Source organism: Suncus etruscus, chromosome 12, assembly GCF_024139225.1.
Source record: "Suncus etruscus isolate mSunEtr1 chromosome 12, mSunEtr1.pri.cur, whole genome shotgun sequence".
Lineage (NCBI taxonomy): Eukaryota > Metazoa > Chordata > Mammalia > Eulipotyphla > Soricidae > Suncus > Suncus etruscus.
Genome location: NC_064859.1, coordinates 11,608,102 through 11,632,756, shown reverse-complemented (window position 1 = coordinate 11,632,756; position 24,655 = coordinate 11,608,102). Strand labels below are relative to the sequence as shown.

Below are 24,655 nucleotides of genomic sequence, written 5' to 3'. Positions count from 1 at the left end.
GGACAGTGGCTCTGTCTCCTCAGTTGAGGATAAGGACATTTGTCACCACATGTCCTCCAGGTATACCATGTGGAGCTAAGGAGAGCATGTGATAATGTTGGTTGTTGTGAAAGTATTGGTCCTGGTGTGTGTGGTGCTAGGATTGAACTATTGCCTCACACAGGCAGTGCCTCTATTTTTGATACTTGTCATCATCATTTATTGACTGTCTACTCCAAGGAGGGTCCTGAACGACAAGAGGATGCCTTAATGGGATCACTACCCTGCTCCACCAACAGGTGCTCATCTACTCCAAACACTCTTGAGCCAAGTGTTCTGAATCTTCTAGAAGGATATCTTCAATACTAGAAGAATTTTCTGAGAGCTGAGAGCAGGGCCATGTCCATTAGCTCTAAACTCCCAGGACGCCATATAAATTTTATAAGTCAATCAGTGATGCTTCCAGTGAAAAGAAAAGGATAGAAAAGATCTGAACACTCCTTCTTGACAGGTATATATCTTGTGTAGGTAAAGGCATCCTTCTTTGCTTCCTCCTCAGCTCATACCAAAGACTAACATGAAGGTGGAGAATAAAAAGCTCAGAGTCTGCTGCTCAAGGAAGATAGGAAATGCATTTGATTTTAAAAATAGGAATGTTTCAACAAAGCTAGGTAGTAAGGAAAATCAATAAAACTGTCAGCACCGGCCAATTTCAACTGAATAAAAGAATAAAGTAATTGGTCTTGAAAGACAACTCTCTAAATTAGGTTAGATGAGTGGAAATACCCTTTTCTTTTAAGTCAAAGCATGAGGGCATCAACAAGAGCAAATGACTGAATTATAGGTTACTTTGACCCACTGTCAGCTGAGTTGTAAACACAAATTGCCCAAACTATTTTCTTTATAGGACACAGAAAATGACATCGAGAGAGTCAACAGGCCGGGAAACAGGGGGCTCACTTCTTGAGTAAGGCTCTATTAAAAACCCACCGATGCCATAACCCAATTGTCCAACATGGCCTTAGCTTCATCAACTACTTCATTAGTGGAAATAGGCACGCAAGTCAATCCAAAGTGCCTGGCAGCATTGGGAGTGAGCCTGAGGAGCTAGCTGGGCTCTACAAACACTCAGGATTCAATTCTGTTTTTCGTCTGCTAATGGTTGGATTTGCTGTTCACAAAATGACTCATTTCAGAGCAACGTCGCTGCATCTCGGGTCTCTGGAAGGAAATGAGAATTTCTTGATGGATTTCTCATCAAGCATTGTCTCGGTGACATTATAAACCCCCTCATGGAGGGGGGGGAGGTTGACGCTGATCCCCCTGAGCTCATCTGCTGCCTATAGTCATGTCTAGGGATAGGAATTTATCCTGACAAGGCAAAGAATGGAGCCCCAAATTTGAAAATAAAAACAACTGCTCCCCAGGTATCAGCAGCAAATCATGAAAAAGGGTGAGTTGCTAAGTGAGCTCTAGGGCTCAATGTTTGAGAAGAAAAAAAATGGATGTGCTTTTCCTCACCCTTATCCCAACAAAAAGAGTAGCATAAAGAAGAAGAGAAAGATAAGTGAAAACAGTGAAAGAGAAATGTAAGAAACACAAGGCACACACAAGGTCAATGTGACTGAATATGGGACCTTTTGTTTTTGCTCTTCTCAAGCACTGAGCCTCATTCTGTGTTTCAAGAGCTGTTGGAGAAGCAGGCCCATACCCCCATGTCGGGAAGCCTATAGAGGGATCCAGGATCTTGGGGACAAGGGGACCTCACAAGACAGATGCCCATAATCCTGGGAGCTGGAGCTCGCTGAAGTTCTCCTGCCTGGGAGACTGAGGACTGTCCTTAACTATTCTGGGAATATTTTTCTATAAAAACAGAATATGAAAAGGGAAAGAGTGGGGTGCCCGGACTTGACCCTGAGACATAACTCAGAGGTTGGAGAGGAGGGTGCTGAGGGGTAGAGATCCTTACTTGTGAACCCCATGAGATTGGTGGGGGAGAAATGCAGGGTGTGGAGATGATGCTAAAGGGAAGCCAGTAGTCAGGTTTGACCTTCCAAGTTTGATCTTCATAATAGTCTTACAGAATGTGCTCTGCTCAGTCTATAGGATTTGACCAAACTTGCCCTGGAACATTTCTCCACCTTGGAAAACCAAGGTAGGTAATCTTGAACATAAAGACATGTCCAGAGAATTGTCTTCAATCTTCAAATCAACTTCATCATGCTGGGCATTTCATTTGCTTGTTTGTCTAGCATGAAAATTTTTGTCTGTTAGCACTGAGGAGGTCTTGATTGGAAGAAACTCCTGAGGAATATAAATTGCATATACTTGATTTATCATATTTGTTCACATGTACCTAAAATAAGAGCTTCACAGTTCTCTAACAATCACCTGACCCTCTCTGCTCAGAAAAGCCCTTTCCACATCTCTTCAACTAGACCAGTAGAAACATCTTTTGCTTTCCAGCTCAAGCATCATTCCCTGCACCAAGATTTCCTGGGCTCTCCAGGAAATTTATTCCCATTTGTAGAATTCTTAGTAATACTGCTTTAAGTACTGAGCATCGTGTCACTTTGTTCTTACATGCGCTTGTCCTTCAAGTAAGTCTTGGATCCCTAATGGGACTGCAAGTTCCTTGAAAAGACAAAGATCACATTCTCTACTTCTGGAGAATGTGCCTCTCAGGGTTCTCTCTCTGCTCCCCCAAATCCAACACAGCACCAAGCAGGGCACAGGGCTCAAGTACATGACTGGCACATGTCATTCACATCAAAGGCTCTCTTCAACCATCTAATTATCAGAAGGCATTAGGGAAATGTAGATTTTAGATCAGGGTGGATCATTAATGCTCTGAAACTTTAGTGGGATTCTAGGATCTGATTTGAGGCTAGAGAGAGAGAGAAACAGCTCGTTCAGACAGGGTTTCAAAGGCCTTCACCTCTATTTCACCCAAAGGCTGTATGTATAGTTGTTGTCTTGGACCTCAGTAAGGTGACCTCTGATTCACTGTGACTTAAAGCAGGCCTAGACTTGGATCTATGGATCTAGAGCACTGGTCAGGCTATCAGTATTGACCATTCCTGAAGGGGCATCAATGGAGTTTTCCTTTCTGGGCAAATAGAAAAGATATCTGATTTATGAGCTAAATTCTCGAGGTCCCCTTGATCTTCAAAGCTAAGGCCATTAACTTCGTACTTCTGTTTAAAAACAAGTGTCTGAAGAACTCATGATTGGGGCACTGAGTTGGAACATGGCCCTGGATGGTGTCTGGACCCAGGAGGACCTTGAGATCAGCCTTTGGGTCTTAGAAATATCTCTGAAAACTCCTGCTGCCTCATCCTTCACATGGAGGTAAGAGAGTCAAACACAGAACTAAGCCAAGCTGCCTGGATTATCTACTGTTTTCTGCCTGTTTATCTACTACCTGTGCAAGATGAAAGAGGAGGCATGCAGGGAGAAGGAAAGATTACTTAGAAAAAGGGTAAAAAAAATATCTTCAAGGGACTTGATGGATAGAACAGCGGGTAAGGTGTTTGCCTTATACATAGTGGACCTGGGTTTAATCCACGGCATCCCATAGGGTCCCCCAAGCCTGCCAGGAGTGATTTCTGAACACAGAGCCAGGATTGACCTCTATGCATCATCAGTTGTGGCCCCCAAACAGAAAGAAAATTGTCCTCAAATATATGGGGGCTAGGCATGGATTAGGAGATGGGGTGCATTGGTTGTGAGAATGTTGCACTGGTGAAGAGGGTTGTTCTCTTTGTGACTGAAGCACAACTACAGTCATGTTTGTAATCATGGTGTTTAAATAAAGATATATTAAAAAATGAAAAGATAAAAAAATGTTTCTGACAAGGGGGCTGGAGCGATAGCACAGCACACACACCTGAGCACCTTCACACACACACACACACACACACACACACACACACACACACACACACACACACCAGAAGAACTCTCCTCAGTAAACTTTACATTTGGAAGGACAATGAAAAAGAAGCCAGAAAATCCCTGTTCTGACCCTTCTAGAAGCATGTAAGATTATTACAAAAAAAAAAAAAGAAAAAAGAAAAAGAAAGAATGTATAGATATAACCAGAAAAACCATAATATAACTACCCCCCAACAGAGGAAGATATACTACCTAATGCACACAGCAGGAAACAATGCATGTGTGAAAATTACATCACCATTCACACTTCTGCTACCATTCTCAGAGGGTTTGCTCCTTGGGAGAATCTAGGGAACTTGTCCGGCTGGCCCAGGGCTGTCCAAAGGCCCTTCCCTTTCACCCTCCTTTCTGCCTGCTGCAGATATGAGCCAGCCCTCAGCCTTGAGCTTAGACTGGTGTCTATTCAAGCTCTACCAAAGAACAAAATGGCATGACCAGAAAAGACCTTGACTGTCATCCATCCTGAGCCTGTACAAGTGAGGTTAGGGTACCTGGGCTTAGCTTTAAGCACACACCGGTCAAATCCCATTACAGGGAACTGCACAGAGCAAGCAAGCAGTGGAATTGTATTAGACAGAAGAAATCACATTAGTTTTAGCCCTAGCAGATGTAAATGTCCAGGCTTCAGACTGTGTTAGCAAGAAAAAGAATCCTCAGGAATACGCCAGGAGAAGGGCGTCTTGGTACACTCTGCCCCAGGCCTTTCTCTGAGCTTTCATAGATGACCGAATCTCTGCAATTTTTACAAATATCCTTTTTGTGGATGGGTGTTAAAGATAGAAGTGATTCCTTTTACTTCTTGTGATTTGGGTACCATATCCGGTAGTGCTCAGGAATCATTTTTGACAGACCTCAGAGGGTTATTTAGGGTGCCAGGGATCAAACCCAGGTGAGTCCTGTCTAGGGCAAATGCCTCATTTGTTCTGCTCTTTCCAGTTCCTCCAGGGATAGCAGAGTAATAGAGTGGTAAGAACATCCACTATGCCTTGTCTCAACTCTCTATGCACCCTTTTGAGGTATATCAAGTGAGATAATTTCACTGAGGAGTGCAATAAAGCATCAGTGATGTCTATGGGCTACACAAGAGGGACAGCTCTGGTGTTCTTCCCACCACTGCCCCATTCCTGCCCTTTGCCACCAACAAAACCATCTATCTCCCTGGAACACATGTAGAGAACCCAGAGATCAGCAAGACCAGTTTCTAGAAGCTGTTTTTGAGTCCCACCACCCCCAGGGAAAGAGCCTAATCCCAGGAAGAACAAGTAGTAAAAAAAGCAAAAATTTTTTTGTCTTATTTTGGTTTGGGTTTGGGCCTGCTCCAACAATGCCCAGGGATCACTCCTGGCTGAATTCATATTTGATGACAGGGATCAAACCCAAGTCTGCCACATGAAAGGGCGAGTGGCTTGCTGTACCTGCTGTCTGATCTCTCCAGCCTGAAAAATTTCTCCTTTTCCTCCAAGCAACACTTGTGAACACTTTATAGAGTTTAAGTGCATGCACCAGCATTTCTTAAGTAAACTAAACTATTTTCTTTAGAGGGACTAGATGGGAAAAAGTAGATGAAGAAATCAGACCAATGAAAATGGCTTTGGCCATTCAAATGAAATAAGAAGTCTTGAAAGCAAGAAGAGGAAAAAAATCAATTGCATCTGGCTTATTTATTCATTTATTTGTCCATATCCTTTCTCTTAAATGTTTTTTTAAAAGAGTGACTTCTATAATTTTGCAAGCTATTAATTATTTTTAAAGGAAAAATTATCCAAGTCTAGCATCTTGAAACAGGAACTATTTAACTAATTATTCCCCTGGAAATAAATAATGCAAGATAAAATGGACATGGTGCTTGCTTATCAAATGTTTTGCCCTTTCTATAATTAGGAGGTGAATATAATAACTTAAGGCAGGTGGCTGTGGTTCCATGTGCTTAATAAATATGACAGAGGCTTTAACCCTACTGAGCCACCTTACTTCCTTCCAAGGTGTTAGAGACATCTCTTTTATTATTCTGTAGGCACTTGGTACATCTTAATATTTAAATATTTCATGCTAAATATTGTCTAAACCTCCACTATTCTAAAACAGATTCTATTCTGGGTTGTTCAGAGCTGAGAAAAAAAGTTGGAAATGCCAAAATCTAATTGCAATCAAGAGCAGAAAATGTAATATAGCAATTTGGGAAGGATGTTTAAAGTTTTAAACCGAATCCAAATAATTGAGATCTATTAAGAGAGAACAAAATTCTATTATAAGCCCCATATACACACAATTATCAAATTATTCTGAACACCTGTTGAAGGTGGGCCAGTTGGTGATGAGTCAATCATCAGACAAAGGCATCAAGGCCACCATCTGACTAGCTCCTCTCAATTCCATCCTCCCTGCTGAGTCCCCAACTAACCCTGAAACTAGAGCATCAGTACAGCAGACACTGGGGGGGGGGGTCACAACTCCATAGATAATGCTCAGGTCTCCAGAGAGATGGTATCAAAAGCTCATGATTTCCAGTTAAAGTCCAAGAAATCTACAAGTCTCTCTCCCTTTGGGGTACAACCACCATGACATGTTTTAGCCTGAGAACCAGGCATTGTCCTCTGACTTTTTGCCATGATATCCAAGCCAGTGTACCCCTACCTTACAGCAAGAAAAGGAGAAGAAAAGTAGTATTTGAGCTTATAACCATTCTCACCTTCCACCTTCGTGAGAGCACAAGCCCACCACAAGTCTTCCTGCTCCCAGGTAGACCAAGCATCCCCTTAAAAGCAGTGGTTTCACCCCACTAAACTCTCAAAAGAGTGAAGGAGAAAAATCAGGAGGGACCCAGATGATAGTGCAGTGGTTAAGGCTCTTGCCTTGTATGCGTCTGATGGGGGTTCAATCCCCAACATCCCATATGGTCCCCTGAGCACCGCTAGGAATGATTCCTGAGTGCAGAGCCAGGAGCAATTCCTGAGCACTGACGTGTATGACACCACAAAAAACCAAAAACAATAATAATGAAAAATAAAGAAGATGGGAAATATAGCCAAGAACATCTAGTCAGTCAGAGGGGATCAGCATTTCTCAGCCCTATCTGTCTCTTAGAGAGCAGAGCTTTTGCCACTACATAAAACTGGTCAAAAAGAAGCCACACTTCCAAGAAATCTCTAGGAAAGTATGATCCCACTATTTGATACTTGTTTGACACTTAGGTTCATTTCTAAGGAAGAGAGCCTTACTCATGTATTGGCCTGTCTTCCTTACACCCCCCCCCCCACACACACACACACAGTGCCTCTGGGAGCATCTTTCCACTTTGCACCAGCATACACAATGCCTGCCTGCTTCCTTGGCCTCACTGGAACACCCCCTGTTTTCCCCCCGCACTGAACAGATGGCTAGTCTCTTTTGGGACACAGCGTGAGCATCTTCAAAATAACCTTTTCCCGTAAACTGTGCCAATTAATCAAATGTCACAACAACAATGTGCCCCAGCCAAGGAGGAGGAGGTAAGACCTGAAGCCGTTGGGCCAATGGAGGAGGTGGAGAACCAGCTGGTCTCTCTCTTACCTTCGCCCGACGACCCTGAGAGATCGATGATCACATACACTTTCCCTTCCGGCTCCAGATCAATCTGTAATTTAAGAACACAACAGGGACCTTGTCAGTGAGCTGCTGTGCAGGCACCCCAGAGTTCCATAATATCCCCACCCCAAAGGAGATGAAAGCCTAGAGTCACGGCTTCTTTCAGCAAGGCCAGCCTTGGTGAACTAAGGAAGCAGGACAATCAGCACTTCAAGACTGTGGGCTGCAGCCTGCAGGCAACATTCACAGCCCCCAACATTGCCAGTGATTACTGCCGCCCATCCTCCAGCCTTTTTGGTGGCAGAGGTCTCTGCTTCCCCCAGGAAATTAGGCAGGGGGACACCTGGCACACGGGAACACACACATAAAATATCTGTGGCAGTTTGAATAGTTAAAGATAGATGGACACAGGAAAGGTTGCTGTAGCTACCCCGTGTCCTGGAGGATGGGGTCCTCTCCTCCACAGAGCCCATGTGGTCCACACAGTGGCATGAAGGTAGAGGAGGCCTGACAGAGAAGGAAGCCATGCTCCAAGTTTAAGGTAGGTGGCAATGCTGAAGCTCACTCTCAGAAGCCTGTGTTTTTCCTACAACATAGGCTGCTTACCAGGGACTAGAGAGGCCTCAGACCAAGCCACTACCCCTATTCTTGAGATGTTTTTCGAATCCTCAGCACAGTTACAAAGCAGATTATGATGTAACTCCAGAGGAAGAGGGTATTGGGGGTGAGAGCATTGTAAACTGACCATCTCGGGTGCCTTTATGAAGACACAAAAGTGAAGGTGTTTTCTGTGGAAGAAAAACCATGAGAAAATGTCTGGAGATTATTTGTGGTGCTTGAAAGACTGAAGGCTCTCAGCCCCCACTCAGCTACACCTCTATCTGGCAAACACTCCATTTACCCATGATGCAAAGAGAAAATCGGGACCATCAAATTCTTAGCATCCTCGCCCACCTAAACCTCCTTCAGCTCCAAACCTCCATGTATCACACACAAGTGGGCTGGTGGGGGAAGGCAGGGTCAGTGCTCACTGTCCCAACACTCTGCAGGGCTCGGGTCTCCAGACAGAGACTCTGTTTCCCCCAGAGAGGTGACTCCCAAAACCTGGATCACTGAGTCCCCTGCAACCCATCCCAGCCTCCACACTACCATCTGTCTTGACAAAGCTTTCATTGGCTGAGACATGCCAGGCTCGTCTCCCTAACAAGCTGTAAATTTCTGTAGAGCAAGAACCACTCCCACTCCTTTTCTTTTTCCTTCTATCCAGCAAAGAAGGAGTACGTACGCATACACACACGCCTGCACATGCATGTAAAAATAACTCCCCAACCAAGATCAACCTAGCATCCCTTCCTTCAAGGTCAAGGTCAATTCATCTCCATCTTATCCAAGGCAGATGAGCAACCTACTCATTGTGGCCCCACAATGTCCATCCAGATCCCAACTACCTCAGCTTTCTAGTAAGCTGCAACACAGCGTCCTATGTCTGCACAACAGTTGGTCACTGCTGGTGTTTGCAACCTAAGTCCACTTGGCAGGATACGCCCAATGTTGATGCAAAGAGAAAGTTGCCCCTTGGATACTCCCACTGTAATGACAGTTGAACCTGAACATGCCTCCGGGACATACCCCCTTGCCAAGTATAAAAGGTAAAACTTGGGTCCGGAGCGGTGGCACTAGTGGTGAGGCATATGCCTTGCCCATCTAGCCTAGGACAAACAACAGTTCGACTCCCCGGCATCCCATATAGTCCCCCGAACCAGGAGAGATTTCTGAGCACATAGCCAGGAGTAACTCCTAAGCCTCACCGGGTGTGCCCCCCACAAAAAGGGAAATCTTAAATCTTGGCAGGGGGCAGGATAGTGACCAGAGCAATGGTTGCCGGTCCATGGGGGGTTGGAAATAAAGTATTGGCAAGATGCTGTCTGCTTTGTATCTATTCCTTTCTCTTCTTTTCTTGAACCCAGGCCTCCCCCAGCTGCCTCTGGCCAGTAAATTTCCATCCTCTTTCTCAGTCCCAGGAAGGCGGTGGCTATAAATTGGCATTCCTGGGTGGGCATGAAGCCCCACCCAGCAGCTGGGCCCCATGGGTCCCTTTGGGCCTTACAGCACCAGGCCCTGGCAGCCTCAGGCCTCTGCAGCAAGCAGCAGATAGACTTGCAGCTTACTGAAATAACTGCCGTAAATAATTCTACACCCAGCACCATTGGTGGAAGTAAGAAAGTCTCCCCATGTTTGGAACTTCAGAGATGGATCCTGATCTGGGGTCACTCACCCTCCGAGTCCCAGCTCCCTTGGGGAGAAGCAGCTGATCTGTGCTACTTCCACCAGGTAGATGAGAGAGGGAGGCTCTACCTTGAGCCCTCACACACAAGGTAGAGAAAATCACCTGAACTGACAATCTCTAGTCCAACCCCACCAAATCTCATGATACTCTCAATCCAAGTCACTAATGACATCCGATGTCACACACAGATTTTTGTGGCTACCAGAGTTCAGGGTATGCTGTAGCATGGTAGTGTCAGGAAGGCTGGGCAGAGAGCTCAGGAGAGCTATATGTGGCCCTGGGTTCAAACCCCAGCACCATTCCTTGCCCCCCCCCCAAAGTCTCTTGAGTTAAGCTAAACATCACCAAAGGCTATTTCCTACCCCACCCAGACCTAGATAGGCCCTTGGAAAAGCATTTCAGCTCCATGCATGGGGCTCACCCCACCTGACAAGAGAGGCCTTGGGGTACTTTGGCAGCACTGGGTCCGGCTATAAAAGGGTGTACGGGGCACACTGCAGGCCTACTCGTCTGATCCTGTGTTTGGGGTTCAGCTAGACTTGAAAAACAGAGAGAAGAGGGCAAGAGTCTCCATATGACTTTAGGGTTCCAGAGAAAGTCAATGTTCCACACCTCAGCACCTAGAGCCCAACTCTCGGGCCCTCCACACAAGTACCAGCCAGGCCCTGCTGGTACTCTAAAGAGAAAAACTAATAGCCACCAGAGCCAGCACAGTTTCTCTCTTTGCCCTGTCTCCATTCAAAAATTTCAGGACAACCCCCGCAATAAAACCTCCCCTATAGTCCCGCCCTTGTGCATGGGATCTAAATAAAGTATTTGGATTTTTTTTTTCTTCTTGAGTTTAGCTCATCCCTGTGAAGCTGGCAAAATGAGAGGCTTTCTCATATTCTTAGTCAAAGATTTCCCATGCTGGGGGCTGGGTGGGAAAGGACAATGCTATCTGTAAAGGCAGGGCTAGGAGTCATCTCTGCAGCGAGCTGAGCCCCGCTTTGCAAAGCTGGGCAGGGGGAGGGTGAGCGGGGCACAAGTCCTGGGCGATAAAGCATATTAGGATATTAACATTCAAGATAGCCATCAGCAACCGTGTTAGCACCCTTGGCGGCTTCCAGTCTGATGAGTGGCATTTCCAAGAGGAAAAAAAGAGAAAATTAAGCTATTAAGCCTGCCAAAAGCAACAAAGAGCTGAGCAGGCTGGGCAGGCGGCCACCAAGCCAAGGAGGTCTGAGAAGCCATAGAGGATGCTGGAACCTTCCACATGGGGGATAGGGGCTCAGGGTCACAGGCTGAACAGGGGGGTGGAGGGGAGCAAGGCAGAGCTTCATGGCCAGAGGAGATGGAGCACACGGATCACTCCCAATTCCACAGACTAGAGAAGGGAAAGCTACAAAGGGGCCCAGCCCTCCACCACCCTTGCAAATACTTGGCGGGCAGTTGGCATTGCACGAAGACGGGCCTCCTCCCAGTTCTGCCCCATGGCACATCGAGTCTCCTTGAAGCACAGGTCATAGCCTTCCCACTACTGTTTCTGCTCTCATTGATTATGGCTCTCTCTCTCTGTCTCTCTGTCTGTTTCTTTCTCTCTGTGTCTCTGTGTCTCTGTCTCTCTCTCTCTCTCTCTCTCTCTCTCTCTCTCTCTCTCTCTCTCTCTCTCAGTCTACAGCACCTTTCACTTAGCTCACCCACAGTTGGGACCCAAAGGAAGGCAACTGAGAAGAGCTGGACTAACACGCTACTGTGTGAGACTGGGGCCGAGTGACTCATGTTCTTAAGCCTCAGTTTCCACTTCTTCATCTGTGGAATAAGTCTGCTGAGCCAGACACTCAAGAGATACACAGCTTGCAGCAGGTAGAGAGAAAATGGTCTCTGGAGTCTGAATCAAGAGGTCCCGAATCGCTGAAAGTTTCCTGGCTTTCTTGGCTGCTCGTCTATGGGTCAAAGTTAACAGCAGGTGCCCAGTCCCGGGGGCATGAGCAACTATTCAGTGAGGCCATGTGAGCAAAGCTCAACACAGTGTCCAGCACAAGATGCTCAGTGACCACTGATGCTGTTGGAACAAAGTCAAGACTGGGGCATGAGAGATAAGCTACAGGGATTGAGATGTTTGCCTTGAAGGTGGCTGGCTCCAACTCCAGTCCAGGTATCAAGGGACCCCTGAGGATCACCACGACCACCACGGATGTCCTTCAAGCATATGTGCATCAAACTGCTGGCCTAGTTGGCCAGGAATTATTGGGCAGTGCTCCAGTGCCCACTAAGCATGGCCTATGAGATCCCCCTGACAAATGGATTATAAAGTGAGAGGAAAAAGTCAAGACTCGGGCCAGAGCAATTCACAGCAGAGAGGTAGTTAGCCTTGCACTCAGCCAACCTGATTTCAATTCCCAGCACCCCATATGATCCCCTGAGCACTGCCAGGAGTGATTCTTGGGCACAAATTCAGAAGTAACCCCTGAGCAACACATGGTTTGATACCCTCTCCAAAAAAAGTTAAGATTTTGTCAAAACATCAAGCCAAGAGTCAGAGTGCTTAGACCTCTATGGTGCAAAGGCAAAGTATTTATATGCGCCATAGATCCAACACCATCACAAACCTGTGGCCCAAATTACAAACACATTTCAAAATACCAAGGAGTCAGGGGGGGGGGGGGGCTTGGGTAAGTAGTGGAAGGATGGGAACATGGGGTGTCATTGTCAATAAGAATATAGAGCATCATAGATTGAAAATCTCATTGTAAACTATGTAAATCAGTGTCTAAATTAAAAAATGTTTGAAGAATTAAAAAATAATAAAATAAAAAGGAGGGGGCAGGCAAGCCAAGCCTTCAAGCCTACAACTACATCAGATGTTCTTCTCTACACAAAAGGCATCTACTGGCCTGGAATGGGATTGATTGGGTTACCCTGGGAGATCTGATGCTGTAAATAAAGAAGCAGATGGAAATGGATCAGTGGGCTGGAGTACAGGCAGGGCTTACCCAGATTTGAGCCCCAGAAACACATTGTTGCCCAAACGCTGCCAGAAATTACCCCAAGCCCAGGCGCAACCCCCAAACAACAAAAAAAACTAAGATGCAAGTTTTGAACCCATCTAGGGGAAAGGCAGGGACAAATCAAAGGCTATGTTTCTGGTCCCAGTGAGCATGATGTACTCCCAAGAGTACCTTGTGTTATCCTGGGAGGCTGATAACACCCCCCCCATTTCTTAGATTAAATAAAAAGTAGTTTAGAGAATTTGAAGCCAGACTCTTGGGTGGGATGCTGTGATTATGAGCTGGCAGGAGCTGGTGGGAGCCCCACAGGGGGGCCCAGCAGCCCTTACCTCCATCCATATTCTTCTCTCAGCCTTGGGGTTCTGGGAACTGCAGCTCCAGTGAAGTGGGGAAGTCTTCCCTTTTCCATTGCAACCAACTGGTTTCTTACCCCATCCCCGCTGACCCTCTGCCCCCAGCTTTTAGGGAAAGCAGTGGATATGAAAAAGAGCTCTAGTCACCAGAACCTATGGGTCAAAGACAAGGCGGGGAGCAGAAAGCCCACGAAGCAGAAACCCAGGCTACAATCAGCTCCGAAGAGCAATGACTCACAGGAACTGGTCGGAGGTGGAGGTGGGCCATTCACAAACCTTTTACCCTCATCATTTTATTCAGGCCTCACCAGAAAACAAGGGTGACTTTGCCACAGGAGAAGGCTGGGGTTAAGGAAGAAAATGAGCCCAAAGAGCAGGAGCTGGGAAGAGCTCACAGGAAGAGCTGCCATTCACCTGCCAGTCTCTGCAATCAAGTTTTCCTGAGCCTGAGTCCCTGACACTTCCACGTTAGATGCACATGGGGAATTAAGGCCTTCCGATGTGGGGGGCCTCAGTGGATGCTTGCCCTGACTTGAATCAGTTTGACGAAATGAATCACAATGAAGATTGGCTTGGGAAACTGTCTACGTGCATCCAAATCGTTCTCACAGCTTCATTCATGACGACCAATGTTGGAAACGCCCCCAAATGGCCAACAAAGGACAGATGAAGTTCCTCTTCCTGCAGCAGCCATAAGAGATAAAGAGATAAAGAATCAACTATGGAAGCAGCCAAGTGAGGCTTTGGGAAAGAAGCCAATGCCCTAGAGTGGAGACTATGTGATCCCTCATGTACGATGTTCTAGAACAGGCAAAGCTCATCAAGACTGATAACAAGCATCCAATCACCTTCTGAAGGGTTCAGAGATGCATATAGGAGCTGAGGGCTGAATGGCTGGAAGGATTTTTCTCTACATGTAGTGGAGTGGTGGTTATTTGAATGTATGTATTTATCCCACCCCACCAAGCCATGTACTTGAAACAAATGCACTGTCCATCACATGTAAATCATATCTCATTGGAGTTGTTTTTGAGATGAGATAGGGGGTGAGAAAATAAAATAAGCCATCACTTCCTATAAGAATTTCTTCCACGATCCCTTTAAATAACACCTTCTCTTCCCACCTCCAGGGCTTGCAAATTTTCAGCTTCCACTTTTTAAAAAAGGGTTCATCTCAAGTTTCTCAAGCACGCATCAGCCACACAACACAACGCATGCACACTTCCCTGTGTGGGCCCACATTAACACCCCACCCGCATGTGAAAACACACAACACAGCCGCCTTCTTCTGTCTACCATCATCAAAATACCCTGCTAGCAAGAGCACCACGCCCAAACTTGGGCTCAAGAGCCTCTCAATGACTGAAGCTGAGCCGGCGTGAGGACCTCGTTTTTGCATGATATGAAATGAGATTAGGGGACCTGGCAAATGTCCTGTTTGCCTAACATGGGTATAAGCACCTGGGAGCACTGGGGTGAGGAGCTGGCGCACAGCAATGTCAGGAGAAATGGGCGGGGGGGGGGGGGGGCTTCCCATTAGTTGACATCAAGGAGTAAGATTTGTGAGGAGATAGAAGCTGAGTGGTTTATTTTACTGAAATGGGGGTGGCAAAGCCAAGTTTGGGAGCTTCTGCCTAAAGTAGCATTTTTAGTAGAGACCAAGGTACTTGTCTGACCCTGTTTCCTTCCTGTGGGCCCCTAGTCTTACTGTCTCCTCAGTCATGATGAGCCCACTTCCATTTGTATGATTTACACCCATGGTGAACATAAAATATTCTGGAGCCCATCCCAGCAGAGGAAACCAGCTTTAGAACAGCAGGTATGACCTTATCATCAGCGAATGACCTTAGGAACCCAATTGTCCACGAATAGAAGACAGCCTAAAGAAACTGGGTCCACAACTTGGTATATCACCGTATGAGCCCTAGAAAAAGAATGGGAGGATTAAAAAGTTGGGGCTACTAATAGATTCCAGGCAGAATGTATTAAGCAATAGAGCAATGTGTTTATTGTGTTTTCTCTCTCACACATTCTCTCTCTCTCTCTCTCTCTCTCTCTCTCTCTCTCTCTCTCACTCTCTCTCTCTCTCTCACACACACACACACACACAGGCACAACACATAGACACAGACATATACACATCCTCTCTTGAAGGAGTCTTACCAGGAAACCAAGAATTGGAAATAGGAAGTACAGGACTGGTGAGTAGATGTCAAGAATAAAGCTGATTTTGATATTTTTTTCCTAATGATCTTTTGAACGCTTCCAGTTCTTAAAACCATGTGTGTCCCTGGTGATGAAGTTCACACACTATATCATGAGCTCTCCTGGCCTCCAGCGGCCCCAGCAGCTGGCATGGAGCAGCAAACATGCCTCAAACTCCCCTTACCTTGCCTTTTCTGGAGCCCACAGCCGACCAGCACCTCCACAGGGCCATGCCACTGGCTGGATCACAGGCCTATGTCTCAGGCCGAGAATTGGGGGTTGGAAGGGCCCAAGTCCACACCGGCTTTCTTTTGTCAGTGGGCTCAGAAACAGACCCAGAGAGGCTCCCTCTACTGACAGAGGCGACCAAAAATAGCTGAGTCCAAGCATGAGCTTTCTTGAGCCAAGAGAATAGCCCAGCAAAGAGCCTGGACAGTTCACAAAACAATGCTTGACCATGCTGCTTGACCATGCCCCAAACCATGTGCCTCTTCTGCCAGGGCCCAGGCTGTGCCCCAGTGACATCAAGAAGAGGAGGTGAGTGAGAACAGCAGGAAATGCAGTTCCGAAGCTCTAGGAGCGGGAATAGACCATGGCCCATCTGCACTTTATGGCTGGCATTTTGCTCAGCAACAGTGAAGTCTCTGGCCGGGTAGATTTTTATGTGCATGGCTTATTTTACATTTTTAAAACATTTTTGGGAATGCTCCTAAGCAGTGTGTGGGACCAATCTCCTTTTCCCCTCCTTCCTTTCTCCCTTTTCTTCTTCCTTTCTTCCATCCATCCTTCCTTCCTTTTCCTTCCTTTCTTCTCTTTTCTCACTTCCTCCCTTCCTTCTTTTCTCCCTCCCTCTTCCTTCCTTCTTTTCTTTCTTCCTTTTCTTCCTTTCCTGTCTTCCCTTTCGTCTTTCTTCTGTCCCTCCTTCCTTCCTTCCTTCCATCCCTTCTTCCTCCCCTCCCTACCTCCTTCCTTCTCCTATTCCTTTCAAATCTGAGACATTCTAATTACAATTCCTCACAGTTGAGCTCCTGACAACTTTAATAAACACCCTTTATTGAGCACTTCACACGTGTTAGCTGAGTGAGGAAGCCAATCTCCTTATTCTTAACAGTCTTTGGGGTTGAGAAAACAATGGTAAGGGGTTTCAGGAACTAGCACATAATCTCAGAGCTTGAAGAAGAGCCTGGATTAAAGCAGATGGGGTGCCCAGGACTAGGGATGAAGCTCTGAGGTCCAGTGCAGGCTTGGCCCAGGCAAAGCTCTGGCTTTATATCCCAGCACTAACAAAGCTTGTTTCTGCTCAATAGGGTTCCTCACTTTAGACCCAAGGCTCCTGCTGCTGCCTCAGAGCCTGCAGCTTCTGAGTAAAGAGCTTAGATGGTGCACGAAGGACAAGGCACGGTGGAAGACATGCCCTCATGGGCTCCTAGTGAGCTGAAGTTACAGCAAACCCACAGGCTAAGAGCTGAGAGCTTGGGACTGTGAGCTGAGTTGCTATTGGGGCCTGCGCAGAAGATGCTTCCCCCTCCAGCCAGAACTACTCCAGCTAGGGCTGAGCTCTAATGGTAAATCCTACTGGGCTGCAGAGTCAAAACCATGTTTCCTCAGGGGAAGATGAGGAGGCTTTTGTCTCTCTTTAGAGGAGAGCTGGGTCCCACCGGTATTGCTCAGGACTTTCTCCTGGCTTTGCACTCAGGAATCACTCCTGGTTGTGAGCCACAAGGGACTTCAGAGATGGGACTAGGGTCAACTACACACATGGAAAGCATCTGACCCCTGTACTGTCTCAGAACCCCAAGGTCAGTTTTCTAACTGTCGTGGAAGTATAAAATGCAACATTCGTTAGCTACTTAGACTCAACCACTCATTCAAATAAGACAAGAGTGACGAATCAAAGCAAGGTAACACTTTCCATCCTTTCTTTCACCTGTCAAATGACTCAAGGTTTCCTTGGGGCTACATATTTTTTCTTGTTTGCTAACCAAAACACAAACATAATTAAGTAGCACAATGTGCTGGTGTGATTGAACACAAACACTACACGTGCATTCATAATGAGAACAGTCCCCAGAGCCAATAACCACCCCAAAAAGACTACTTCAATCACAGCCATTTGGGTTTTCTTGGTTGTCAACATCACTATAGTGTCCCCAGAGTCAACATAGATGACTCTGACTTTTGACTTTTCTTTCTGTCTCCTGGCCAGAAGAGATGAAAATCTGACTTAATCAATCAACAATTTGCTCCATTTTCCAGATTTCCACAAGATAATGACATCTGGTCAACCATTGCCTTCCAGTCTTTCACTGCAACTGCACAGGAGCAATTGGATATGTCCATCAAACACAGACCACAGGCCAGGCCATCTGAGGACACCATGACCCCAGGCACTCAACACCTCTGGCCTTTACTACTATCCCTGTAAGATGACACCCAGTTATTAACCCCAAAACAACAAAAAGAGATTGGATCAGCAGAATCGATCCTTATGTATCTATGGGTCTCACTCCATTATATACATATACATTATATATACATATGTATACATTATAATGATTATAAGCTATTATAGTTTTATATATAAATGATTATATATAATGATTATAAGCTATTATAATTTTATAAAAGATTATAGATTACTATAATAAAACTAGTATATAAAAGCTATTAACTATCATACTAACAACTAACATGACAATGTTAGTGAATGAGAGAAGTAGAATGAATGTCTCAAATACAGGTGGCAGGGGAGGGAGGAGGGAGATCAGGGGCATTGGTGGTGGGAATGTTGCACTGGTGAAGGAGGATGTTCTGTTTATAACTGAAACCCAACTACAATCATGCTTGTAATTATGGTGCTTAATTAAAGATTTTATAATAAAAAAGAACATAAAACTATTATAATAAAATTACCATATTAAACTATTAGAAACTATTACATCAAAGAAATAAATATTTTACTACTTGTGGTATACACACACACACACACACACACACAAATATATAGATCTTTTACATTTTTAGTCTCTACCCAAGACATCTCTTTATCTTATACCCTCTTCATTGGGCTTTTATTTTAGTCAATAGCATGTTCAGTTTCCAGATACTCCTTCTGACTAGCCCCTTTTTCAGAGCATGTTTTTTTCTTTTGGACTATGGAGGTCACATATTTTGGCAGCTGCTGCCCCATGGGCCTTGGGGACAGAGAGTGGCAGGTGGCCTTTAGAGCTAAGCCTCCTCAGTGCTTTTACCACTCTTGCCAAACCATTACTGTCTCTCTTTTTAAGCAAACCTTTCACTTCAATACTGAAAACCAGCAACTGAGGTCCCTGCCCGTGAGCACTCAGCCCCACAGTAACTTCAAACAGTAACTCAGTCTTAGCTCATTCCACTCTCTGCTCCCTGCCATCTGGACCAGCTCACCTCCCAGCATGTGATCCCTGCTCCAGGCCAGAGCTCCTGCAAACCCTGTTCTGTTCCACCATGTTCACCTTGTTCTCTACTTTCATCCCCAGAAATGTTACTCAAACCAGTTGATGAGGGCTTCTCTCTTGTGCACTGCTAAAGAATATTAAGGAATCTTACACCCTCCGCCTTTTTCCTTGACTATCATTTAGATGGGGTCTGGAGTAGGCAAAAGAAAACACGCATATTTGCTCTAAGACCACCTTTTGGAATGGAAATTCCAAAAGCATGTCACCTTCTGTGGTGGTGAAAACAGCGGGTACCATCACACACTGCCCATGAATTGATACCCCATTTGTCCAGAGTGGTTTGGCATTAGACAGAAAACCCTTTGACCCAGCAATTTTGCTTCTGGGAATTGATCCCAAATCACAGATATGCAAAAACTGATTTCAATACAAGCAGGATCATTGTAGCACTTTTCAGAAGAGTAAAATTAGAAACAAAGTTTCCAATAATAGGAAATTGTTTAGATAAATAGTAGCATATTCAAATCATTGTCTATCAAGTCATCATGCAAAAATTTCCCATAGAATTTTATTTAATGACATGGAAAGATACTTCAAATATTGTCTAAGAAAATGAGAAGGACATTAGATTACAAGTGAATAAGTATTCTATAACCCAATTTTGTAAAAATAAAATGAGTAAGGACAGTATGTACATATAAGTATATGCAGAAGTACATACATACATAAAGGGAGGAAGGAAAAGAATAGAAGAGGAGACTCATGCATGAGGTTTTACTTTGTGCAGAACCATTTGTCTTGTACACTTGCTGCTTTTTCTTGCCTTCTTTGAACTTTCATGATTTTTTTTTTTTTTTTTTTGGTTTTTGGGTCACATCTGGCAGTGCTCAGGGTTACTCCTGGCCCTACACTCAGAAATCACTCCTGGCAGGCTCGGGGGACCATATGAGATGCCGGGATTTGAAGCACTGTCCTTCTGCATGCAAGGCAGACACCCTACCTCCATGCTATCTCTCTGACGTGAACTTTCATGATTTAAAAAAAAAATCACATAGGGGCCAGAGCAATAGCAGAGTGGCCAGGGCATTTGTCTTGCATGTAGCTGACCCAGGATCCATCCCCAGCATCTCATATGGTCACACAAGCCTGCCAGAAGTAATTTTCTTTTTTTTTTAATTTTTGTTGTTGTTGTTGTTATTTTTCACATCTCAACCCTATGAACACTACTTATACTTCACATAAAGAGTTGTTGACCCAATATGGCAATCCACATTGAGGTGCTACCATGGTCCGTTCTCTGAAAGTATTATTTTTTTCTTATTTTTTATATTTTGTTTTATTTTACTTTTTATTTTTTAATATCTTTATTTAAGCACCATGATTACAAACATGTTTGTAGTTGGATTTCAGTCATAAATGAACACTTCCCTTCACCAGTGCAACATTCCCATCACCAAGGTCCCTCATTCCCTCTTCCCTCACCCCCTGCCTGTATTCAAGACAGGCATTCTACTTCTCTCATTCATTACCATTATCATGATAGTTGTTAGTGTAGTTATTTCTCTAAATACACTCACCAATTTTTGTGGTAAGCTTCATAGCATGACCCAGTCCTTCTGGCTCTCATCTTTATTATCTCTGGACATTATTCACACACACACACACACACACACACACACACACATTTACACAATACATTTGGGATAGAAGAATATTATGCAATTTAATCCTCTCAGTAAGGAAACTGAGGCACACTAAGGGCTGGTTAGTAATCCATGAAGGCCCCTAAGTAAATTACCTAGAGCTAAAGAAGAGAAAAACTCAATCATCCTGCTCTTCCATTCAGAGTTCTTGATGGTACAACTTAAAATTTAGGCAAAGTATTTGAGATTTTCACATTTCTTTCAGAGTGTCCTTTTCTTAGAAGTGGCAATGGCACTATTCTATCTGAATCACCACCAGTGTTGAGTGGTAAGTAGCTAGGCCAATTCCTGAGCTGGGTTGCTGTGAAACATCCATAGAAACAGTGTCTGTGGCTCAGCAAACAGAACACTCTAGATGAGAAATGCTTTGCTCTGATCAAGTCTTTACGAGACTGAGTTCCACTGCAGGAGTTTGGGATGGGGTGAGGTTGGACCACCACCAGAAATGCTCAAGGAGCACTCCTGCTGGGGTTCACGAGAAGATGTGATACTGGGAACTGAGTCTGGGTCAGCTGCAACTTTATCTGCTGTACTCTCAGACACAGAATTCCATTTTCATGAGGTAATGCAGATGACATTTTTATATGCTGTTCACTGCCTCTTTTCATCTATCTGTCTCACATGTGACCAGCATCCATAATACCTTGGACTCTGTGGATCAGTAATCAGCAATGCTTTGCCATGAGCACCCTTCACCTAATTTTGAACTCACCATTTTTGTTTCTATAGGAATTCTTTGGAATCTATTCTCCGACTATTCTTCAATGCCCTATAAAGCAGCAAAATTATACAATAAAATGCTGATTCTAATAAAAAACCAAGCATAGCTCTTCAACCTTATATAATGCAGAGAAAATTGAAATTTTCCAAGGCATGTCAAAACTGTGGAGATAGTACAGAGGGTAAGGTACTTGCCCTGTCTGCAGCTAACCAGGGTTTGATCCCTGCATTCCAAATGGTCCCCTTGCAAGACCCCCAGGAGGGATCACTGAGCACAAAGCCAGGAGTAAGCCCTGAGCACCACTGAGTACAGTCCAAATACCCAAAAAATGTAAAAAAGAAATGATAAAATTTCCAGTGTTCTTATAAGAAGGGCGTGTAAACATGCAACGGCTTTCTTTTTTTTCCTACTAGTAGTAAATGAACATCATTTATTAGTTTTCAGATGCAACGTATCTATAATGATAGGAACTATCTATTCTTTGAAAATAGACCATCTCCTTATATAATCTGTGCTTACCTCTGGGCCTTATTAAATGAACAGGTTAATGCAGCTGAACTCAGACACTAGACATCAGCTGAGCCCCCAGCAACGTCTGACCTAGAAAGGGAGGTAATTTCTGAAACACAAGTCAAGAAGATCTGAAAATCCTCTCTAAGCTCAAAGCAACAATACAATGGATAAGGTGCTTGCTTTGCCTGCAGGCAACCCAGCTTTCATTCCCAGCATGGAATAATGTTCCCTAAATACTTCCAGGAAAGACCCCTAATATAGAGTCAGTAGTAAACCCTGAGCACCCCCCCCATGGCCTCAAAATCAAAACAAAAAATAAGTGTCAGCAAGCTCAGAATGTCAGAATATTTTCCTAAATCCCGACTATCTAACTGTGGGTGATAGGTTTCCATTTAGCATTTCAGACCAGCAAGAAAAAGTTATGTTACATGTATGTGTTATAAACCATATGTAAGCCTATCTACAAATTCACATTTTCTTAGGGAGCATAGTTCAGGATCACCTGCAATCAATAATTCAGGGAGGCAGAGCTTCAAATAAATGAAAAAGCCCACATCTCAAGCAACAAGGCAGTCCTCAGCATTTCAAAGACATCAAAGAGAAATAAGATCTAAAACAGTAAGCATTAATCTTGTAACAGTGGATTCTTGGTGTGCTGTGCAGAAGACATCTAACCAGAGCCCAATTTTTGTTAATAGCTCCTTTTTTTTATTTTCTAAATAAACAACACTTTGTTGTTTATTTGTTTTTGTTTGGTTTAATTTGGTTCAGTTTTATGGTCACACCCAGCAATGCTCAAGGGTTACTCCTGGCTCTGCATTCAGGAATTCCTCCTGGTGGTGTTTGGGGGACCACAGCGATGCCAGAGATCAAACCCAGGTTGACTATGGGCAAGGCATACATCCTGCCCACTATGTTCTCTCTCTCTCTCTCTCTCTCTCTCTCTCTCTCTCTCTCTCTCTCTCTCTCTCTCTCTCTCTCTCTCTCTCTCTCTCTGGCTCCCATTTTGTTGGCTTTTACTGATGTGTTTCATACTTTTGTAGAAAAAAAAAAAAAGATTCAAGGTTTAGATTTGGTTAAAGACTTAATTTTTCTATGGGGTGGAGCAGGGATCCAGGTCTGAGAAGTGGAGGAGGGACACACTTAGGCTTCCTGAAGTTGCAGAGCAGTGTATGTCTTGAATGATCCCTCTGGCTGCTGGTCATAGAACAAACCTTTGGCACAAGGCTGGCAGCAGGGAGGCAGGCAGAAGGCTGCCACAATATATTCCAGGTGAGAGCTGCAGGGTTCCTACACTGCTGGCAGGAATGTATGAGGGTGACATGGGAGGCTAGAAGATGTCAGATTGCCAATAGACTTAATTCAGGAACTCTGTACAACAATACTAGAAGCTTAAGCTTGATTTTCACCATTTTACCTAATGACAAGACATTTTTTTAAAAATATTGCCCCTGAATGAGATGCACTATGTGAGGTAAAAGTCACTCAGTTTCAAGGGGAGCAAGAAGATCTGGGATTTAAGCAAGACATGAACCTCTTCCTGGACTGTGCAAAAAAGACACAAGGGCGCAGGAGTGCAGAACAGGGTATTGAGGTAGGCCATGCCTCCCTTGGCTTTCCAAACCTCGCCCAGCCAGTCAACTCAGAACCATGCGAGGGCCACAGACAGACAAAGTTCAGGGAACAGGTCCAATCAAGATCTTCAGTTCCGAGTCGCCAGCCAGGAGATGGTACAAATCTATATCTTGGATCCCAATACTGGGTCACAAAGGATTGTAAGAACTGGACTGGCTGAAATTTGGGTCCAAAGAATTTAATAAGCAACCCAAGCGAGCATGAAAAAATACCCTGGTGATTTAGAGGTAAGCGCTTGATCATAACTGCTGGGGGGCTGGAGGGAGATGAAATATACAGCATGTATTAACCTACTAAAACACAAAAGGTCTGAATTTCTAAATAAACATAGTTCCCTAGAAGGGACACAGAGCTATACACATGAAACTTGGAGGGATTAACTTCTGGGGGCCCTTAGAACTTGGAGCAGAACTGAACAAAGGAGTACAGGGTGAAAGCATTTGACATGGTGCATGGTCCAGTCTTGTTCAGTTACAGGCAGAGGATATGGTGGGTCCCCTTGGCATCACCAGGGATTTCAGAGGAAGGAATAGCCCCTGAGCACCAAGGTATGGTGCAAAACCTAGAGAAACTGCAACAATGAAGAGGATCGGGAGCAGCATTCTCAACAGCCTTCAGAGAGTCAACCCCGAAGCCCTTGGAGGAGCTGACTTTGCCTCACTCCTTCCTCTATACAACCTCCCCACACACTTGTCATAGAATGGAGGCTCTAGAAAGCCTGGTGGTTTAGTTGGAATTTTTCCCCCTCAGTCTTGTTCTAAGCCTTCCAACGAGGTGGAAACCACGCAAAGACCCACTGTTTTCAGTAAGTCTGCGTAACTGTGGCTCCAGGCAGCGCCACTCACTGCGTAGGCTGTGAGGTGGGGTTTGTGTGGGGCCAGGCAAGAAGGGAGCAAATCCTCAGTGAGGTTCGCAGTTACATTCCGGAACTTCCTGACTCTGGGAACCTGATGGTCCAACTGCTGTCACTCTAACAGACTGTAAGCCCTTCTACCCATGACACGTGACTGACTCCAGCTCCCAACATCTGCCTGGAGAAAGAGGCAGGTGGGTGGCAAGACGCCCCAAGTCCCTGGTGCTTGTAAAAAAAAACTCTGGAGCAAGTGCTCCAGCCACCTTTTACTTTTATTCATTTTTCTTTTCTTTTCTTTTTGGCTTGAGGCTACACCCAGTGTTCTCAGGGCTGACTCCTGGCTTTGTGCTCAGGAATCACACCTGGTGAGGCTCAGGAGACCCTATGCAGTGCCAGGGAGTAAAGCCAAGACAGCTGTGTGCAAGGCAAGTGCTTTACCTGTCTGTCCAGCCCCTGGCAGT

At 45.0% G+C, this 24,655-nt stretch overlaps 1 protein-coding gene across 2 annotated transcripts in view; it reads right to left on the bottom strand.

Moving 5' to 3' along the window:
- The window catches only part of PRKCE (protein kinase C epsilon), a 468,053-nt gene that overhangs the window by 286,714 nt on the left and 156,684 nt on the right, over positions 1-24,655 (bottom strand). For both annotated transcript variants that reach the window (XM_049784348.1, XM_049784347.1), the window contains exon 2: positions 7,486-7,549. In XM_049784348.1, the coding sequence (XP_049640305.1) occupies positions 7,486-7,549 (64 nt within the window). The remainder of the gene's footprint in view (positions 1-7,485; positions 7,550-24,655) is intronic.